A 20,485-nucleotide genomic window follows, 5' to 3' on the forward strand; every position below is an offset into this window, starting at 1 on the left:
GCAAACAAAAAAATTTATTTAGTAACAGATATTTAGATAATTTGTGCAGTAAACTCTGTTATCAGAAAGACCTGAAGTTGAACTCCAGTTTCTCTATTTGTTTTCCATGTCATTTAAACTTCCTAAGATGTATTTTTATTTCTCTGTACCTGTATCATCCAATTATGATAAGGAATATGAATGAGATACTACAGGTAAATGGTCTGGTACACAGTGCCCTCTATGTGTACAGTGTGTACTCAGTAAATGTTATTTTTCTCTATTGAGAGAATATAAAAGCTAGGAAGCATTTCAGAATAATAAGATAACTCATTGTTGAAAACTCCTGACTCTGTGAATCCCTAGGAACGGGAGACATCTCCAAAGTGAAGACGACAGTGTGGGTGTAGAGTCTCAAGGGCACCTATCATGAGGAGGGAGGGGCAGGGCTGAGATACGTGTGTGAGATGGAAGATACCATTCAGAAACAAGCTGCTCTTTTTACTAGTAGTCATCCAAAGTCTCCAAAAGAGCAGGGAGGACTTAATCTATCTGAAGGGTCTCCAGGAACTAGACAATGAAGGTGTAGGTGTGGCCAAGCGAGCCCACCATCTGGGTCAGCGATTGTGTGAGCCTTTTATTAGGGACTGCCCTGAGGGAGCAGAACTAATCAGACATGTGGCTATTCTCCCAAAAGTCATTAGGTTTGTGCCTGACTGTTATGTTATAATGATGAAGAAAGGAAGCTCCTGTTGAGTTAATATTTGTTCAGACTATTTTTGAGCGTAAACTCATGCCTTCATTTCCCACATCCTCAACAAAGTGACGTCGCTCACCATGAACTTGTTATACTAAAATGATTATTCAAAAACGAGATGTATTTCCTTCCTTTTGCTAAAGACTTGAGTAATCATCCAAGGGCAGATTTTAAGGACATCTAAAACATCATTTTCTCCCCCAAACCTCAAGCTTTTAAAGTGCACTAAATTATTTCAACCAACCATTTACAATTTTATTTTATTTTTGCTTTTTATGCATAAACCAAAACCACCAACTTAAAAGATTATTATTATTTGGTTTTTTTTTAGTGAACAGACTACACTCTATGAATATGTTGGGCACTGCTGGAACATGTTTTAACTTTATCAGGCCAATAAAAAGACATTGAGAGGAAAACAATAATTAAATACCAGACTGACTGGTGCTTAAGTATTAAAGCCAATATATGTTTGTTTATTTAATCCATATTGACAACTTAAAAATATCACCTTCTATTACCTTTTTGCAAGAGTTCAAGGTTTTCGTATGTCTATAGCAATCCTTATTACCCACCCATGAACAGCCATTGGAGGAACCGTGGTGTTGTTCCACATATAGTGCCTTTCTAGTCTCCCTTTTGCTTTATGCCTGTGTTTCCTGACAAAATGACATACAAACCAATGGTTTGGAGAAGTAGTCTGGAATTTCTTTATGAGGGGAAATTTTTCCTGACATTATTTGGTCATTGAGAGTATTAGAATTCTCTGAGGACCGAGTATTAAGTGTTACATTTCTCTGCCTTTATGTATATGGGGATTTTCAAGTGCAGTGTTTTCTCCAAATTGGTCAGTTTGCCTAACTATGGTGTTCTAATCTGCCAAATACTAAAACTTGAGTTCTTCCTATTTCTATTGAGGATTTTTTTTCTTTTACAAACTTTATAACTTATACCTTAGCTCTTCTATGACAAAAGCCTGGCTTTGTCGCCCTTAGCAAGCTGAAGCCAAAGGATGAAAATTATTTTGACATATTGTAACCAAAATCTCTGCCTTGTTGCTAATAATTGTTTCTGATAATCTTTGGGCCTTTAATGACCTTTGCTTGCAGGAATATAGACTGCTTGCCGATCCAACAGTGAGTTAGATCAGCCTCAGTATTTCCAGCAAGTAAGAGTGAAGGCTGGTGATAACATAATAGGTAACTCTTTTCTAGGTTTTGCAATGGAACAGATATGGCTGCTGTTGCTTCTATCAATAAGAGTACTTCCGGGGGCTGCTCAGTTCAATGGCTACAACTGTGATGCCAACCTCCACAGTAGATTTCCTGGTAAGTCTGAGCCTAATCTTTTCTCTAATTATATCTGGAAAGAGTGATTATGTTTGGAAAGTAAATCATTTAAATACATATGAAAAACGGTGTGGGGACCCCTCTATATTAAGTGGATATTAACAAATGGCAAATGACAAAAGACATTTTTCTGGAGTTGTAAATTACATCCACATTAACATACAAAGTGTTCATCGTAGTTAATATCATTATAATGGCTGCTCACAGATGTGAAAAATATTGGCTAGTGGGTGATAAAATTGGGAAAGGATAATTTTATTCCAAATTTGCCTAATTTATGCCTTTTCCCCCTCATAAGTTAATTCAGACTCTCAAAACTGCTCATATATGCTAATAGACTTATTAGAAGTAACACTTAAGAAAATAATTGTGAAATATTATGCAATACTCAAAAAATACTATTTCAATAAAATGTTGGTCACCATTAAAATACAAGGCCAGTTTCAGAGTGCATTTCACAGCAACCATCAGTTTGGTGACAGATGGGAGATTTTGACCATATTGTTAAACATGTCTCTCAGGTTGCTCAAATCTGCACTCAATGAGATGTAAACCCAACAATTCATTTAAGTATTTGTCATTTCATATGAGATAAAGTTATAGAACCACAGTTCATCATTTTCAAATTAAAGGTTTGACAATCTGAAACTACTTTTTCAAGTCTACCATCCAAATTGAAATATCTTCTACCACATTTTACATTTTTCCATACCTGTCATTACTCCTGTGTCCAGAGCAGGCTGGGGTAACAACACACGTGAACAGAGCAATCAGTAGGTTGTTACATAGTTGATGTGAGATTTCTAGTTTATCTGCAGAGAGGCAATCTGGCTTTCTCCAGAGAAAAGACCAAAGTGTGTGGGAATGTCTTCATGAGCTCAGACCTAGGATGCAGATGTTTGGCAGGTTAAGTAAAACATGGAGGTCAGGAAAGAGAATGTGTAAAGGTAAGCATGCAAAGGCAGGTTTGTTAATGGTTTTGAATACCAGAAATGATGTTTTGCTTTGGTTGGTTTGTTTTTACTTTTTTTTATTATGGAAAATTTCAAATGTATACAAAAGTAAAGATTAATATAAAGAGCACTTATATTGATTATCAGCTCCATCAATTATCAAAATTTATAAATTTTGTTTTATCTTCCTTATCAATCCCATCTCTGGAATATTTTAAAATAAATTCATAACAAAGAATAATTTAAAAATCATTATACTTCATGTGCACATCTAATGAACTTAATAATTCCTTAATATTATCTAATACTTGGGCATTTTGTTTTTAAAACATCCACAGTTATTAATATGTGTCTTAAGTCTAATTTAATTTATAACCGTTCCTCTCTATCCTTTGCTTTTATAAAATTCTATCTATCTCTTTAAGTAATTTGGTCATTTGTTTTGTAGGATTCTGACACTCTGGATCTGGTTGACTGCCACTCTGATGTGTCATTTAATATGCTCCTCCTTTCCTGTATATCCTATAAACTAATTAGAGATTTGAGTAAAGTCAGGTTCATTTTTTTTTACAAGAATACTTGGTGTGTTATTTGTGTAATAAAAGTGTTTGTCTCTATTTTATAGGCAGTGAAGACTTATTTGGTCTTTTTAAACATGCCTTCTGACGAGTTTGAAAAGTCACATTTTGTTGTAAAAAGCAGACATTGGGAAAAGTATAGACATAAACACACGTCAGGAGAGACTAGAGGCAGAGAGAAATAGCATGAAGGCAGTGAGAGTGGGAGCGTAGATACGGTGCGGTGGACTCCCACCAGCACTTAAGGACTGATTTCATTTGGGAGGTGAGAGAAGACTAGAGGATGTTTTGAACATGGATAACTTTATGTTGATACTGTTACCTGACAGCAAAAGTATTAGGGCACTTGCATATTTTAGAAAGAAATTTTGGGTTTGGAAAAAATGAACTTGAGGTGCTTTAAGAACTTAGAGTAGCAGCCTCTGTCCAGTAGTAGAAAATATGGCCTTGGACCTCTCTCTCTAAGGAGAGAGGTTGACACTGGAAACAGCTATGTGAGAGCTGAATCCCTGTGCAGCAAGTGAGCAAGAAATGGGGGAACAGGGAAACTAAAGTTATGAAAATAGACTACTAGCTAAAATCAGTGGTTCTTAACCTTCTGGCCCTTTAAATACAGTTCCTCATGTTGTGACCCAACCATAAAATTATTTTTGTTGCTACTTCATAACTGTAATGTCGCTACTGTTATGAATCATAATGTAAATATCTGATATGCAGGATGGTCTTAGGCGACCCCTGTGAAAGGGCTGTTCGACCACCAAAGGGGTTGAGACCCACAGGTTGAGAACCGCTGATAGATAATTTTGGTGGTAAAGGAAAGGAAGAAGTAACTTAACTCAGCTATTTAAATGAGAAGAATTTTAGGATTAGAGGACTAGAGACAACTGAGTATACATGAGTACTGGGAAAGTACTCAGAGATTTGAAATAATTGAGATAACAAGGAAATAAAATGTGGAAGAGATTTAAGGTACAGGTGGAGGGGTTAACCTTGAAAAGTGGTAGCTGATTCTTTGATGTAGGAGCAAAGGAGAAATAAGACACAGGCAGAGGAGTTGAGAGATGCTAATCATCTTTACCTCTGCAGTGAGGTGGGAGGCAGAGGCTTTCTTGAGAGTGAGGGGCCAGGGCGTTGGCCAGGGCCTGAGAAGGATGGTCAATGCTTTCTTACTCTGTTATGGATGAAAAAGAAAGCCCAAATGCAAAAAAGATTGCTTAACAGAGAGGATCTAGCTGCTGTTGTAGTTATATATTTGTAAAGGTCAATAAAATGTATAAATGAGCCATGGAGTGATTAGGACAGTAAAAGGAAGAATTTTTCATATGGTAAATTTTAAAAATTATGTTAATACATCTATTTACAATGGTGCCCACTGACCACCTGCACCAAAATCACCTGGGCTAGCTGTTAAAGTCTGGACTCTACTACTTCACCCAAAATATGTAGTGGCAGAATCTCTGAGTATGGTGCTTGGAATCTGTATTTTAAATCCTGCAGATGAGTCAAGTACACATTTATGGTTAAGAACAACTGACAGAGTATATTCTATTATTCTCCCAAGTCCATTATTCTAATTAAAAGCTCAGTCATGTGTTGGGGAAACAATTAAAAACAAAATCTCTCAATCCAGAAATCCTCTCCACAAAGACAGTGGAGATAAAAACACTTTTATCATTGAATAAACATTAAGCTAGAATGTGGTGCTCATCACAGGCAATCTACTAAGAGGTTGCAAAGACAGAAAGAAATCTCACTCTTTTATATAGCCAAGCAGATGCAATCCATTACGGATATGTTTTCAAGATAAACAATAACAAGACCTGAAGTAGGAGGACTTGACACCACCATTTTTCACATATAGTTTATCCTAAAATTACTTGATAATTCTGTTAGCATATTGGCTTTATCCAGAGGAAAAATAAAATTCTCATGTCTTTATGAAAGGAGGTACTTTTGCCAACTTGAAGCAAGGATCTCACTGAAGTTAGGCTCCCACCCTCCCACGGGGTGCTTTCTTTTTTTGCTATTTACATTTTCAAGAGATGCTTCCCAGGTTGAAAAAGACATTTCTAGGTTATAGAGCTGACAAAAGACCTGTCTAATTTTCCACAGGATTTATATACATTTCAAAGAGAGGAGAAAGTACTTACAATTATGTTTTCTGATGTAAATGATCTAAAAGAGGAAGAAGTCATTTCCTTTATTTTCAACAAGGATAATTAAGCCTCTTATTTTTAATTTCTGTTTGTCTTTATAAATCTTAGCACTTTTAGTATTGTCTGGCTTAGACAACAAATATCCAAATTTTCTAAACACACACACACACACACACACTGTTGCAATTTAAAATTTATATTGAAAAAGAATTTGAAATCCAGATAAATCAGGAATTCCAGGAGAGGCTTTAAGTTTATATGGGTACTTAGAGGCCCAGTGCACGAAAATTGTGCATGGGTAAGTTCCCTAGGCCTGGCCAGCGATCAGGACTGATCTGTGGGGTGACCTGCAGGGTGATCAGGGAGCCCCTACTGGCATCTGCCTTTGCCAGCCTGGCACCTCCCGCTCACTGGCCCCACCTCCCACCCTCCACCACCTCCAGTCACCTCCCTTGGCTGGCCTGGGGCCTGTGGGCTGGGGGCAGCTCCTGTGTTGAGCGACTTCCCCCTGGTGGTCAGTGCACATCATAGCAAACGGTCATTCCACTGGTTCTGCAGTTTGATCAATTTGCATATTAGGCTTTTATTATATAGGATTACTTTCAAGTAAGTCTACTTTTGCAGATCATTTGCAAAAGATCAGAGTGAGCTAATAAAGCCTAGAGGTTAATTGCTCACTCCCCTCTTGACTCACTTTTCCATATCAAGATCACCCTTGATGTCATCAGGAGCTTCACAAGCAGCTCAGCTACTGAGCAGTGGGCTAGAATGAGAATAAGTCTGGTAAAGGAGAGGGGCTATCTAAATGCAAAGTAATGTTAATAATGAGAGTAATCATCTCACCCTATCTGACCTTTGTGTTTCATGGCATTAGAACTATTTTCTTTAATTTCCATGGTATTTTATCCTTGAGCCAAGGGAAATACCATGGTCTAATTCATTTCCAATTTAGAGGGATAACATTTAATTTTAAGGTGGTTAACTATTGGCTTTCTAAGCTAATAGCAGGGAATAGAAATATGCCCAACTAACATTATAGTTGTGCTCTTCCCAGAATAAAATTCAAACCACAGTTGACTTTGAGGGTACCAAGGAATTATTTGACCATAGTGGAATACATAGATAATTGCATTTGACCTCTGTTACTGATGGGAACTAGCTCCTTTTGCAGGGAAGATGACAGTTTATAAGGGTTAATCTAGACTTTCAGATTTCTAAAGAAGTCTTTAATGATAAAGGGGCAACCAAGGAGAGATTAGGTTTATGGCATCATAACCTTTGTGGCCTGACACTGTTTTATGGTGACTAACCAGTTATGGCAAACTGAATGTATATCAGTGTTACATTACTTATCATTAATAAGGAAGAAAACATATTGAATGCTAGGCACATTACATAATTCTCTCTTTTATTCTTTAAAACAAGCATACAACACCATTTTTTTGAGAATTTTTAATGTTTTTTTGAGGAAAGCTAATAACATATGCCAGGGAGCAAGATCTCAAATGCTTAAGAATATAATAGTTTTGCAGTTTCTTTTATACATTTGAAATTGAGGGAATGCCAGGAAAGTAAAACCATTTTTTTTTCAAATATATTTTTTTGATTTCAGAGAGAAAGGAAGAGGGAGAAAGAGATAGAAACATCAATGATGAGAAATAATCATTGATTGGCTACCTCCTGCATGCCCCCTACTGGGAATCAAGCCCACCACGAGGGCATGTACCCTGACCTGGGATTGAACCGTGATCTCCTGGTTCATAGGTCGATGCTCAACTACTGAGTCATGACGGCTAGGCGCAAATTTTTTTTTAATCCTTATTTTATGATGAGAAAATTGAAGAATAGAATTTGTCTAATGCTGCCAAGTTAGCAATTAACCAATAAAAAAATTAAAAACTAAAAACTAGGACTTTTTCAATCAAACAATGATGCCTAGAAGTGAATTTTAAATACTTAATTTAAACAATGATGTATACAAACCACCAAATAATCCAATTAAAGATGGGCTCCTGAATAGGTATGTGAAAATTGTTGAACATCACTAATCATCGGGGAAATGCAAGTCAAAACCACAATGAGATATCATTTTATACTTGTTAGTATGGCTATCATAAAAAAGACAAGAGATAGTAAATGCCAATAAGGATGTAAAGAAAGTTGGTATAGTTGCTATGGAAAACAGTATGGAGGTTTTTTTAAAATATTAAAAAATAAAACCACCATATTATGTAGCAATTCTACTTCTGGGTGTATATTTGAAAGAAACAAAATCATTATGTAAAAGAGATATCTGCACCCTCATGTTTATTGCAGCATTATTTAAAATAATCAAGACATGGAAAAACCTAAGTGTGCATCAACAGATGAATGGATAAAGAAGTTGTGATATCTATCTATATCTATATCATCTATATCTATATCTATCTATATCTATATCTATATCTATATCTATATCTATATCTATATCTATATACATACATACAATGGAATACGATTCAGCTATAAAAAAAGAAGAAAATCCTGACATTTGTGACAACATAGATGAACCTTGAGGGCATTGTGCTAAGTGAAATAAGTCAGACAGAGAAAAACAAACAGACAAATATTATATGATTTCGCTTATGTGTGGAATCTTTAAAAAACACATAAAAAGACACTAGATTTGTGGTAATGAGAGGTGGGAGTGGAGGGTGAGAGAATTGGATGAAGGGTGATTAAAAAGTACAAACTCCCAGTTACACAATAAATAAGTACTCGGGATGTAATGTACAACATAGTAATGATAGCTAAGTGAAATCTAAAAGCTCTCATCGCAAGGAAACAAACATTTAAATGAACACTAGTGTTCCGCAGGAAATAAAAGAGAGAATCACCTATTTAATCAATATAATTCATGGGTGGGTCAAGCAAAATGAACTGTCTGGTTTTGTGTTTGGCTTTGCTTAACCTTTGCAATGTTCTGTACCCAAAAACAAAGTAGGAGCAAATATTGGAATAATTACCCTAGGGAATATGTTCTGGACCTCTGTGTAGATAAGAAAGAGCAGTTCTCCTGCCTTCTTCCTCCGTAGTGGTGTTTGGTCTCTTAGGTTGTGAAGAGGTTGCCTGCTTCCACTTTGCACCTGTGACTGCAATTACTGCACCTGATGCGGCAGAAGATCTGATCCAGGCAGCGATTGCTGATCACATCCTGATTAATCTACAGTGATAAAGTGCAGTGGAGAGAAGAGCAATTAGTCAGCAAGTTCAGTGATTGAATAATTCGGTCCCTACCCTTCTTTACTTTAATAACAAAGTTCTTTATTGAATGAATTTTTCACTTCCTCTGCTTGTAAAAGCAAAACCCATTTTTTTTCTTCCTGAAAAAGATGACCAAACTCCTCCAGTCTGGGGAAGCCAGTGTGGGTATGCATGTGCACAGTTTGCCTCAGTGTTCCTACAGCACTGAAAACAACAGCTTGCATTTGCTAACAAGAAACAGATGTGAAAAACTGAGATGGCAAGAAAGCTGTTCAATATAGAGAGGAAACCTGAATTTCTAATCCACTTTAAATTCTTCATCAGCTGCTGGCATTTCACGTAGATGAAATATCAATACCCCTTCAGGACTTCTTGTTCTTTTAGCAACAAAACCTCACTATTGTATAAAAACTTAAGAGGAATGGTAACTTTAAAAAGTGAGTTAAAGCAGCATACATAGCATCTGTTCTCTGAGCAGTTTTGTTTATGCAATGCCAAATATTGCTGCTTTCCTCTTACAGCAATAGAAACAGAAATGGTATATAAATTACTCTTTAATCTGCTTAAATGGTATACTTTAGTTTTGGGATGTCTACCAGGAAGTAAATCGTTTCCAGGTGAGGTTTCTATGGCAATACAAAGTGATTCGCTCCAGCATACAAAAAGGCTCCTCCTATTAGATTGGAGAGATTTTGGTTCATACTGTCAATTTTAAACTAATGTTACTATGAACTATGGATACAGGTGAAATCACATGTATGCAGATACCTGCATCTGAACTGCACAGAGCCTCACAATAGACTCACCTACCCTTCCCCCATGTCTCTGACCATAGTTTCAGAGAGTTCCCAGGGCATGGCTGCCCTTTGAGACGGACTATCTCCTTCCTTCTGTTATTAAGCTGCTATGGTTTGTTGAATTGAATAGAGGTGGGGGTAGGAGAAGACAAATCCTATTCCCAATTTTGTTTCATACATTGCCACCTGAGCACTAGAATGAACTTATTTGGGCTAAGTCTCACAAAGTTTTTCATGAATCTTTATTCACTGAGGTTCAAATCAGCTAGTTCTTCAGACAAGGAAAAAAGTCAGGTGAAACACATCCATCTGCTTCATGACTCATTCTCTCTGTCTCTCTCCTGTCCCTTATCCATATAAATTTCTCCCTTATAAGCATGTGAATCATACAAATAGATAATAGATAATAGATATTTGGTGGGAGTATTTAATCTCACCAGACAGAATCTACCTAAGGGTTAGCTTCTGCCCAGTCAAAATATATAGTTGTGATTAAGGAACTCAACTGGTTAAATAAGAGACTTGATACTTTGGCCTCACCTGGGAGCCTTGTGAGGAATGCACCAATCAGGCCCCACACAGATCTACTGAATCAGAATCTGCATTTTAATAAGACTCTAGTAATACATATGCACAGTAACATATAAAAAAGTGCCAGTTGGACATGGTACTCATAATGATTTGTTAGCTCTGTGTTACGATATAGCCACGGTACTTATGTCAGTCTCAGAGGCTGTTATGCACTTGCTTGCTACTAATGACAATATGGATTAACAAATCTATCGCTATTAAGGGGAAATGATTTAAAAAAACTCATTAATAATGAGGGATGATAATTAGTCTCTAAGACTAATACATTTTAAAAAGGTTAAGTAATTAAACAAATAATGAAAATCCATTATATTCATATTATTTAATGGGTTGGATTTTCTTAATTAGAAGTCAGAATGTACCTGACATTAAGGATTTGAATTTTCATCTAAAATTCTGAAAACAGGAATCATCTCAGGCAGTTGGCAGAATACAGATAGGAAGTACGAGTTATAGATGGACAGTCTAGACAAATCCCTATTAATTGTGCACATTTTTTGTCTGTGCATCTTAGGACTTAATATTAAAAAGTTAGAAAACATGCATGCTGTTTGTGAAAGAATTGAATCAAGTATATTTTAATAAACATTTGCTGAGTATTTCTTAGGCACTCTGGGGAAACTCGGAGCTTTCAATGAGTTCATAATTTAGCGAGAAAGTAAATATTCATTCCTAGATAGAATGTAAGCAATATAGCAGACTCACAGCTAAAGTGATATGGAGAATCATTATGTTCCATCAGGGAAATGAGGGAAAGTCTCATTAAAGGACAGTGTAGATACAATTGTTTTGTTCTCAGCCTATTTCTCTTCTTATCTGAGTGCTCTCTTGGGCAGTTCATCTATTGTTATTGCTTATTATTGACATCTTGAGTATTTGGTGATTCTTAATTTTATATTTTTTACTCTGTTCTATTATCCAAATATTAGACTCATATTTCTTACTACCTGCTGTATATTTCTGCTTGAATGTCCTATATGTACCCCAACGTCTCAAAAACTGAGCTTATCTTTTTCCTTCCTGTATTCCTTACTTTGGGAAATAATCCACTCAGTCATGAAAGCTAGAAACCTGAGTATCATTTTGACATCCCTTTCTCTTAATGCCATCATTTATTCAACTTTTTATAAAATTTAGCCAGTTAGAACTATTTTATTTTTTCCCCAACAATTCTTTCCAAATGCCTCTGTTCTACCAAACATCGTTGTATATAACATGGTCTACAGACCTCTATTATATCATTATCAGGCTGCATTATAATCGTCTGGCTTTCTTCTATCTCCTTTACTCAACCATAAGCTCCGTACAGTAAAGGAACCTTGTTAATGTCTTTATCTTCAGAGTCCAGCACAGAGACTGATACATAATATGTAAACAGTACATACTTTGCTTGAATTTGTTGTTGGCATGAAGTAGCATGTAGTTTAGATCTTGAAATAAGTAGAACTTAATTAAAGGGGTGGCACTGATTTTGTGTTTTCAACTCCTCTTCCTGTGCAACCCATCCTTTTTTTAATATTATGCACTGACCTCCAAGATTGCTTTTTATACAGATTTTTACATTTTTATATAATTGGTGAAGGAACATTTTGAGCCACTGCACTGCAGTACTAACTATAAGCCGATGGCCCAATTTGGGGGTGTTACCATGTTTGTTTGTATTGCAGAATATGTGTGTGTAATTATTTGAATAATTGCATTGATCTGCACTCTTATTATTCCAGGTAATAATAAAAAATGTTAAAATAAATATTCTGACACTAGTGAAAGGAAATGTTCTCAAACTTAAAAGTATTGACATGAGTTGAAAGTCATTCAGTCTATCACCAGCTAGGAATACTTAGCCTCATGCAGATGCTATTAGTTTTAAGCCAGTTGAATATGCAATTGTTGAGAAAAAAAACAAAATTAGATATACTTATTAGATATGTGAATGATATGCTGCAAATATATTGTCAGTAATTATGTCTAAAAGGAAAAGTATAATTAGGTGTTCTAGGAATGTAACTTTATTGTGGATAAAGAAGTATAGTGATATTTTTAAAAATCTTTATTGTTGAGAGTATTATAGATGTCCCCTCTTTTTCCTCCAAGAATTGGATCCATCCCCTCTTAACTCCCATTTACATGGCAACCATATTCTATAAACCCCTAATCAGAACACCTTCTTATACGTAGGTAGATGGTTGACAGTGTGACAGTATATTTAAAATGTAATAATTTTAGATAATCTGAGACAAATATATTGCCTGATTCATAGGTGAGAGGAGTGCAGGACATTTCTTTAACCTGAATTCAAGTAAATACTGTATTTTTAAAATTTCTATGAAAAGGTTGGCTTGGATAAAATATCAAGGGAAAAATGCCACTTTGGCAACATATTGGCACATAAATTCTGTAAGCAGGACTGCCATCTTAGACATATTTGGTATCTTTAAACACAAAACACTAAAAATCCAACATTTAAAGGCATTTATTCATTGATTTTTTGTTGTTGTTGTTTAATATTGGGTTGTTTAATATTCAAGTATTGTCCCAAGGGATGTCACAATTCAGGCCAGGGATTAAACAATAAGAAGGCTTAAAAATGTAATTATTGAGAGAGACTGTTATTCAGTATCTCAAAAACAATTATCTGCCTTTGTCAGAAATTGCCCATTGGCGACTTAAAGTAACTCCCCCCCACCCAGAGCCTCACAAATGGACAAATTGTGCTGAATGGATGTCTTTAGTATCTACAATCAGAAAAAAAATGTGTTCCTTGGGAGAAGCAGTGAAAAGTCTTTAGAAAACTGGGTTAGGATGGATTTGAACAGATCTCTTTTCTTACACTGCAAAAAGCCTTCAGTTTGTTGTCATATCTCCATGTGGGATCAGCCTGTAGCAAATTCAGTTCCATTGCAAGGGCTACACCTCTTCAGTGATAAAGCAGAAAAGAGAAGGGAGCTCTACATCTGGACAAAGTAATCACCGCCATGTGTACAGCTATTGTAAACATCCATGAATTCCTCTGGAGCAAAGGTGATAAAGCTCAAGTCTTCAGTTGGGTTAAGCTAAGAAGAAGGCTATTTCTCTTTTGTCACATTTAATGATATGTAATCACTTCGATACATTTATGACATGCCAAATAATGCAGTGATGCTTGCTCTCTATTTCCCTGGGCATAAAGAGTTCTTAGTGAACCCTCCAGTAGCTGAGAATTTGATGTGACATTCAGGTAGACATTGTGTTATTTTACAGAGTCTGTTTTCTACATAAAGGTTTCTGGTGATCTTGCCTGCATGCTTGCCACTTGCTCTCATTCCCTGCCATTTCTTCCTTTGCATTTTATATCCTAATGAAAACTGAACTCTCCAGTTCCCAGCCAGAGCATGTTAAACACTTGTGTCATTATTCACACTGTCCCCTCCATGTTATACATTTTTCACTCTGTGCAGCTAACTCTTATTGATACGTCAACATTCAGCTCAATGCCATCTTCTCTAGGAGGCGGCTTCTAACCAGTGGGTCTGGGTGAGGCTCACTTTCTACGCCTCCCCCATACCTCTCTGCCCAATCCTTCGGATACTCGCCTTATGGACTGTGATCCACTTGACAACAAGGGCCACTGCTTTGTAAGTCCTCAGTGCAGTCTGTGGCTCCAGCACTGTGTGTAATTGATTAATTAATTCATTGAACACTCATTGGAGTACATTGATGAATATCATAGTTTCCTGCTTTTCAGGACTTTCAGTTTAATGAAAAGACAAACATACAATACATATATGATTCTAAGACAATATAAAAGCTTACAACAGAGTGGAATAAATTAGATTGGAAATCATGGATGTCTTTGGGGAAAGAACAATGAAACCTGAGACCTGAAGAAAGAATAGGAGTTTCTCAGACAAAGGCTGGGGGTAGGAGGAGAATCCCAAGCGGAGGATAGAACACATACAGAAGACCTTGTGTATGAAACCTGTATTAGGGCTTTAAAAAGGCTTGATGTAGGTTATCAAGGAATACTTCACATACAATACCATACAGTTCTCAGGGCACATCTTGAAATTTTAACATGAACATATGCTCATGCAATCACTACCCAGATTAAGATAGAGAACATTTGCATCACCCCTTAAATTTTTTCTTATTTCTTCTATTCTAGGCAGCTCCACTCCAGGAGGTAACCACTATTCTGGCTTCTATCACTCTTAGTAATGCTTTTAAAGAATTGAGAGAAGTTCAATGAAACAAGTATAGGGAGCAAGGGGGATAGTAAAGAGAGGGGAATGCAGAGGCAGGTGGGAGGCAGAGCATAAGATCATGGAGAGGCTTGAGAACCAGGTTCAAGATGTGAACTTTTGACCTAAGTGAGTAAGCTATGGAAGATCTGAGCAAAGAGGTAAGATGATTGGATTCATGTATTAATGGCTGTGTTAATGAGAGGGGTTAAGAGTGGAAATAAAGGGACCAGCTAGGGAGTTGATGTAATATTCCAGGGGGTAAGGTAATGGTAGCAAGGGCCAAGGAATATCCAGAGGATGGAGAAAAATCAATAGATTGAAGATACATTTTGAAGTTAGTAGGCATTCACTAAACCTTTGTTAAAATTAACTCTATTCTTTTAGTAAAGAGCATAATTTAAAAGCCATGTTGGCATTTAAATAGTTAATGTTGCTGAAGGCTAATAGAGATGCTGTCTCAACTGAAAGTTGTAATTATTTTTTCTATGTTAATAAAGTGTACTTCATAATGAATTCATTTTCTTTTTCTACCTACAAGGGAAATATTGCTTGGAATTTTCCATAATAACTAGCTGGATATTGCCTTTTGGACATGAAAAAAATATTTTCTTTGTTTTGTAAAGAGTTTAAAATTATTATCAAACATAGGAGTTTTCATATTGACTTATTCAGATACTCAGAATATGATTCACATTGCCAGCAAAGAAATATGCCATTGAACACCTTTACCCTTATATTAGAATTGAAGTATTTAAGAAAATTAATTCTATGCCCCAAATCCCTGAATAACATTTACCTTTTCTTAGGTGAACATCCTATCATTTAACAAAAATATTTTTAATTTGCTTGTTTTCTTTTTTTGAACAATCAATTGCATTTCTCCACAGAGCCTATTCTGATTTTGTTTGTGTTCACAGTCTGAAAACCTGATGCATGCTTTGCAAAGTGTAAAACAGAGTGTTAAAAAGTGGCAAGGTTACTGCATTAATTTCCTAGAGCTGCCATAATGAAATGCCACAAGTGGGGTCATTAAAACATTGGAAGTGTATTGTCTCACAATTCTGGAAGTCAGAAGTCCAAAATCAAGGTGTCAGCAGAGCTATGCTTCCTCTGAGACTCTGAATAGAATCCTTCCTTTCCTCTTCCTAGCTTCTGGTGGTGGTTTGTTGGCAATCTTTGGCACATTGGCTTATAGAAGCCAATTCTCTATCTTCACATGATGTTCCCTCTGTGTTTCTGTCTCTTCACATGGCATTCCTGAGGACACCAATCATATTGGATTAGAGATCCCCCTACTCCAGTATGACCTCAGCTAAACTACTTATATCTGAATAACCCCCTTTCCAAATAAGGTCACAATCTGAGGTACTAGGGCTTAGGGCATCCTTGTACCCTTTTTTTTTCTGGATGGAGGGCACAATTCAACTTTTAACAGTTACCAAAACCAATAAAAGTAAATGCCTTTGCTTCTGGCAAATTACCTTGCAGGAAACCTCTTCATTTTCTACATATATTTTCTTTATTACAAGTAGAAAAAAAACTAGAGATATGAAAAGCATGTGTGTGTGTGTGTGTGTGTGTGTGTGTGTGTGCATGTGTACCTCTACAAAACTAGAATGGATATCATCACTGCTAACCCACAGTCATGGAAAACTGCAAATTGTGTTTAACATTTCCATACATAGTTTCTTTTATTGAGGCATAGTGATTGGCAAACTTTTCTTTGACTAGGCTATGCATTTCTTTGCTATATCAGAACACTTTCTCTATTGGGATTTAATATAGGTAAAACAAAATGGAATTCTAATGGATGGCTTTTGTTTCTACATCCTGGATAACATAGGTTACAAAATATCAAAGTGCTCAACAATTTTGGCTTAGGATGGATTTTAACTGTTTCTTCCTTATGATGGGAACATGCATCATGTGGTGAGCCTCACTACTCTAGATAGGAGATCTGAATAATTCAGTTACTTTAGTTCTGGATTTCCTCAATAGCCTGATTTTTTTCTACTAAATTCTCTAATCATTTGATATCACTCAACCAACATTTAATGCACTTCTTCTATGAGGGAAACAGAGATGAACTAATCTCTATACCTCCCTGAATAACTAAATCAGATTGTTTTTCCTGGCTCTTTTTCTTCTATACCTTTCCCATTGGATTATGGTGTATTCAAATACAGGAATGAGTTAAACAGATTGAGAGGGCAAATAAATACATCAGGGAATGTTAAAGTCATTCTTGTATCCTCTATTGTGCTTTTATGACTTATATTTGTTTTTTATGTATTTGTATTTCAGCTGAAAGAGACATCAGTGTCTACTGTGGGGTGCAGGCCATTACAATGAAGATTAATTTTTGCACAGTACTTTTCTCCGGTTATTCTGAAACAGATCTTGCCCTGAACGGAAGGCATGGGGATTCCCACTGCAGGGGGTTCATCAATAACAACACCTTTCCTGCTGTGGTTATTTTCATCATCAATCTCAGCACCTTGGAGGGCTGTGGCAATAACTTAGTGGTAAGATTCGTGTAAAATAGTGTACTAGGTTTGAGGTCATAACTGAAAAAAAATCCCATTCCATGAAATAACCAGAAGTTCAATCTATCTTTCAAGAGAAAATTCCAATAAAACTGAACAAATCACTTTCCTTTGCCTGCTTGAGGCATCTGCTCCCAAACATACAATTTTATTTTTCAAAAATGGTTTTCTTTATTGTAGCCGGGCAGTTGAGGGGCTGGAGATGGGCTGTGCTACTCGAAGCAACATTATTTTGTGTGAGTGACATTGATGAATATTTCTCTCCAGGTTGTCATTAGCCACATTCCTCATGCTTTTTATGGAAGCTTCTTATCATTCAGAAATTATTTGTTCCAGTGAATTTGGCAATGAATCCCTTGGCCTATTGCTTCTTAGTGACCTCATTCAGAAAGAAAGATGAAGGATAGAAGGGAATTTTTAGAATTGTCTAAGTTTTTTGTTTGACATTGAATAATCCACACCAATGTTTTGTAAAAGAGGGCTGTCAGCATATCCAGTGTGAAATTCTTCATTGTGTGGGACTGTCCTTTGAATTTCATAATGCCTATCATTCCCAATCTTACCCATGAAATCCCAGTTGCACTATTTCTAGTCATTGAGAATATCAAAACATCACTTCAAATATCTCCACCCAGAATAAGAACTACTAGTATGAGTCTATGCTATCCCTTTACTTATTCATGCATTGAACACCAAAAATAGAATTGAATAAACCATTGACTCTCCTGGGAATTAAAATTAATTGAAGCAAAAATGTTATTATCTGGGGAGAGTTACACTGAGATTCATTTTGTACTGTTTTTTTTTCATTTTGCTTATTTAAATAAAATATTATTGATAAATCCTAGCAAAGACAAAAATGAACTATGACGAGCAAGATCACTTAGCCTAGTGAAGAAAGAGAAATTGGCTTTTCCTCTTCATAAATTATTGTTTGGGATTATGGGGGAGGCTTGCGTATTCTGAGGATAGTTTCTAAGACTTGGTGAGAGAGGGCGACAGGAAAAAGAGAGTCCTTTATCTTTTCCCGGGGGTCAGTTAGAATATTGTGCCCATGACCACCCCAAGCCTGCAGCTTGAGTATTGTTGACTCTTTATTAAAAACGTTTATTCACATTTCTGAGTTGTGTGCAGAGAGGTTATGAAGTGGCCTAAGGGGCAGTGGTGCAGGTTGATTATTACATGTCTGTCTCCTGGTGGAGAGAGCAAGCCCATGTGGAGAGCAGCAGCCATTCCTCTCCCCCACCACACCCCCAGGCCTTCCTTCACTAGCTTTCTTCCCTGGGTTGGCCTGGCCCTGCTGCCTACAAAACAATTCAGTTGGAATTCCAGGCAAAGCGTGTGTGTGTGTTTCACAGACGGAACTGGTATGTTTAGCGAGGGGTCAGATAAGTGGTGAGAGGAGAGGAAAATCTGCTTGTTTTCTGTTTTTGTCTTTGATGTCATCAGTGTTGGAGTCTATTCCAAGGATAGTCCTTCATGGGAAAAATTAAGTAGACTAGTAATTTCTTGAATTTGAATCGAAGTGTTCATAATGATTCTGGCTCTGTTCATGAATTATTAGCACATTAGCTTTGCCCATGTGCTCCTAGGTTCATGTATACCTAAAGTTTATTCTGTTGCCCAAAATTAAGTATTATAGGTCTCCATAATATCTGCTAAAAATATTTAGTGAGTGTCGTATAGGTATTTGACATAGTGAAAGAGGCTGCATTCCTCTATGGTATTAGGAAGGTCAAGAACATTGCCTTATTAAGATTATTCTTAATATGGTATAGTAGTTCTTAAATTTTAGTGGGATTGGAAAATACAGTGAAAGCTCATCAGTCCTAGGAAAATACACACATGGACTATACTTTTGGGAGTTCATGATCCCCCTGAAACCCATGTATGAACTATTACCCTGGAAGGAGATAGAATCTGTATGTACCACAGAGGAAGACTGGCTGAGAAGATCGACACTCAGAACATTTGTGACCTTACATTATTTCTTTAGAATTTATCTTGGGGGCCCCAAGATGCCAGCCTCACTGTGCTATGCTGAAGATGTGAAGGTGAACAAGGGCGTGTGACTATGGCTGAGCAGACTGCCAAGTCAGGAGGCTGCTCATGCACTGTGACCACTGCTATGATGGAGACAGGCATTGCATGTGCTGTGGTGGTGGTGGGGGGGTGTCAGAAGTTTCCTAGGGAAGATGAGATGCAGGGCAGGAGTAGGACATGTCATGGTGAAGTGGGGAAAGAGGAGGCAGATGAGTCCTCACAAAGCCCTGAGCAATAAGGGCCTATGGGGCTGGGGCATTACTATTAACCAAGAGTGGGAGCCAGGAGACTTGAAGCTAAAGTGGAAAACAAGATCAGATTAATAGGGATCTTGTAAACCATGCCACAGAATTTGGAATCGTCATGAACATTTTCAACATTTTCAATTACTTGTTATAGCACTATGAACATATAATCTCTTTTTTATTTATGAACTGTCTTTGGTGGTAAATATAAAGTTTCATTTAGTTCAGACACATATAATCACTTCAAGATAGCATTATGTTTGTTTAATTTCCAATCATGATATGTTATAGTTGAAGGAGACCCTAATAATGATCTGGTCTAATGTTTTATTTTGCATATGAAATGCTGTGATTTATATATAGCTATTTACCATCCCAACAGGTATCCACAGTTCCTGGAGTCAGTGCTTATGGAAACACAACTTCAGTACAAATAGGAAATATTTCAGGATACATTGATACTCCAGATCCACCAACAATCATCAGCTATCTACCTGGGCTTCTTTACAAATTTAGTTGTAGTTATCCATTGGAATACCTGGTTAATAATACACAGCTTGCTTCGTAAGTTCCATTTTATTCTTGGTGTCTCATATTGCCTTTATGTTTGAGTCATTTTTTATCCTTAAAGGAATTATAAAGATTTATAAGGATTTATTTAGATAAATTATTAGCACAATCATTAGCACAACATTGTTTGTTGAGAGTAGCCAAACTAATGTAATGGAAATCCTATTAAGCCCTATTAGGTCTTATCTATCTATCATCTATCTAAATTGTTATGGTCCATATCAAAAGCTCAAGAGATAAAATATATATTATATGTTTATATACTTACTAGAAGCCTGGTGCACGAAATTCGGGGATTAGGCCTAAACTGGCAGTTGGACATCCCTCTCACAGTCCAGGACCACTGGCTCCTAATCGTTCACCTGCCTGCCTGCCTGATCGCCCCCAACTGCCCCCTCTGGGGCCTGGTTGCCCCAATTGCACCCTCCCCCCACCAGCCTGGTTGCCTCTTACTG

General features: G+C 36.7%; 1 protein-coding gene across 2 annotated transcripts in view; it reads left to right on the forward strand.

Moving 5' to 3' along the window:
• The window catches only part of ZPLD1 (zona pellucida like domain containing 1), a 61,594-nt gene that overhangs the window by 18,041 nt on the left and 23,068 nt on the right, over positions 1 to 20,485 (forward strand). The window contains exons 2-4 of one of the 2 annotated variants that reach the window (XM_006094701.3): positions 1,951 to 2,064; positions 16,931 to 17,151; positions 19,843 to 20,024. In XM_006094701.3, the coding sequence (XP_006094763.1) occupies positions 1,959 to 2,064; positions 16,931 to 17,151; positions 19,843 to 20,024 (509 nt within the window). In that variant the 5' untranslated portion in view covers positions 1,951 to 1,958. Of the gene's footprint in view, positions 1 to 1,947; positions 2,065 to 16,930; positions 17,152 to 19,842; positions 20,025 to 20,485 lie in introns of both variants that reach the window. The other variant, XM_023758847.1, reaches the window with a different exon arrangement.

Source organism: Myotis lucifugus, unplaced genomic scaffold (assembly GCF_000147115.1).
Source record: "Myotis lucifugus unplaced genomic scaffold, Myoluc2.0 scaffold_140, whole genome shotgun sequence".
NCBI classification, from domain to species: domain Eukaryota; kingdom Metazoa; phylum Chordata; class Mammalia; order Chiroptera; family Vespertilionidae; genus Myotis; species Myotis lucifugus.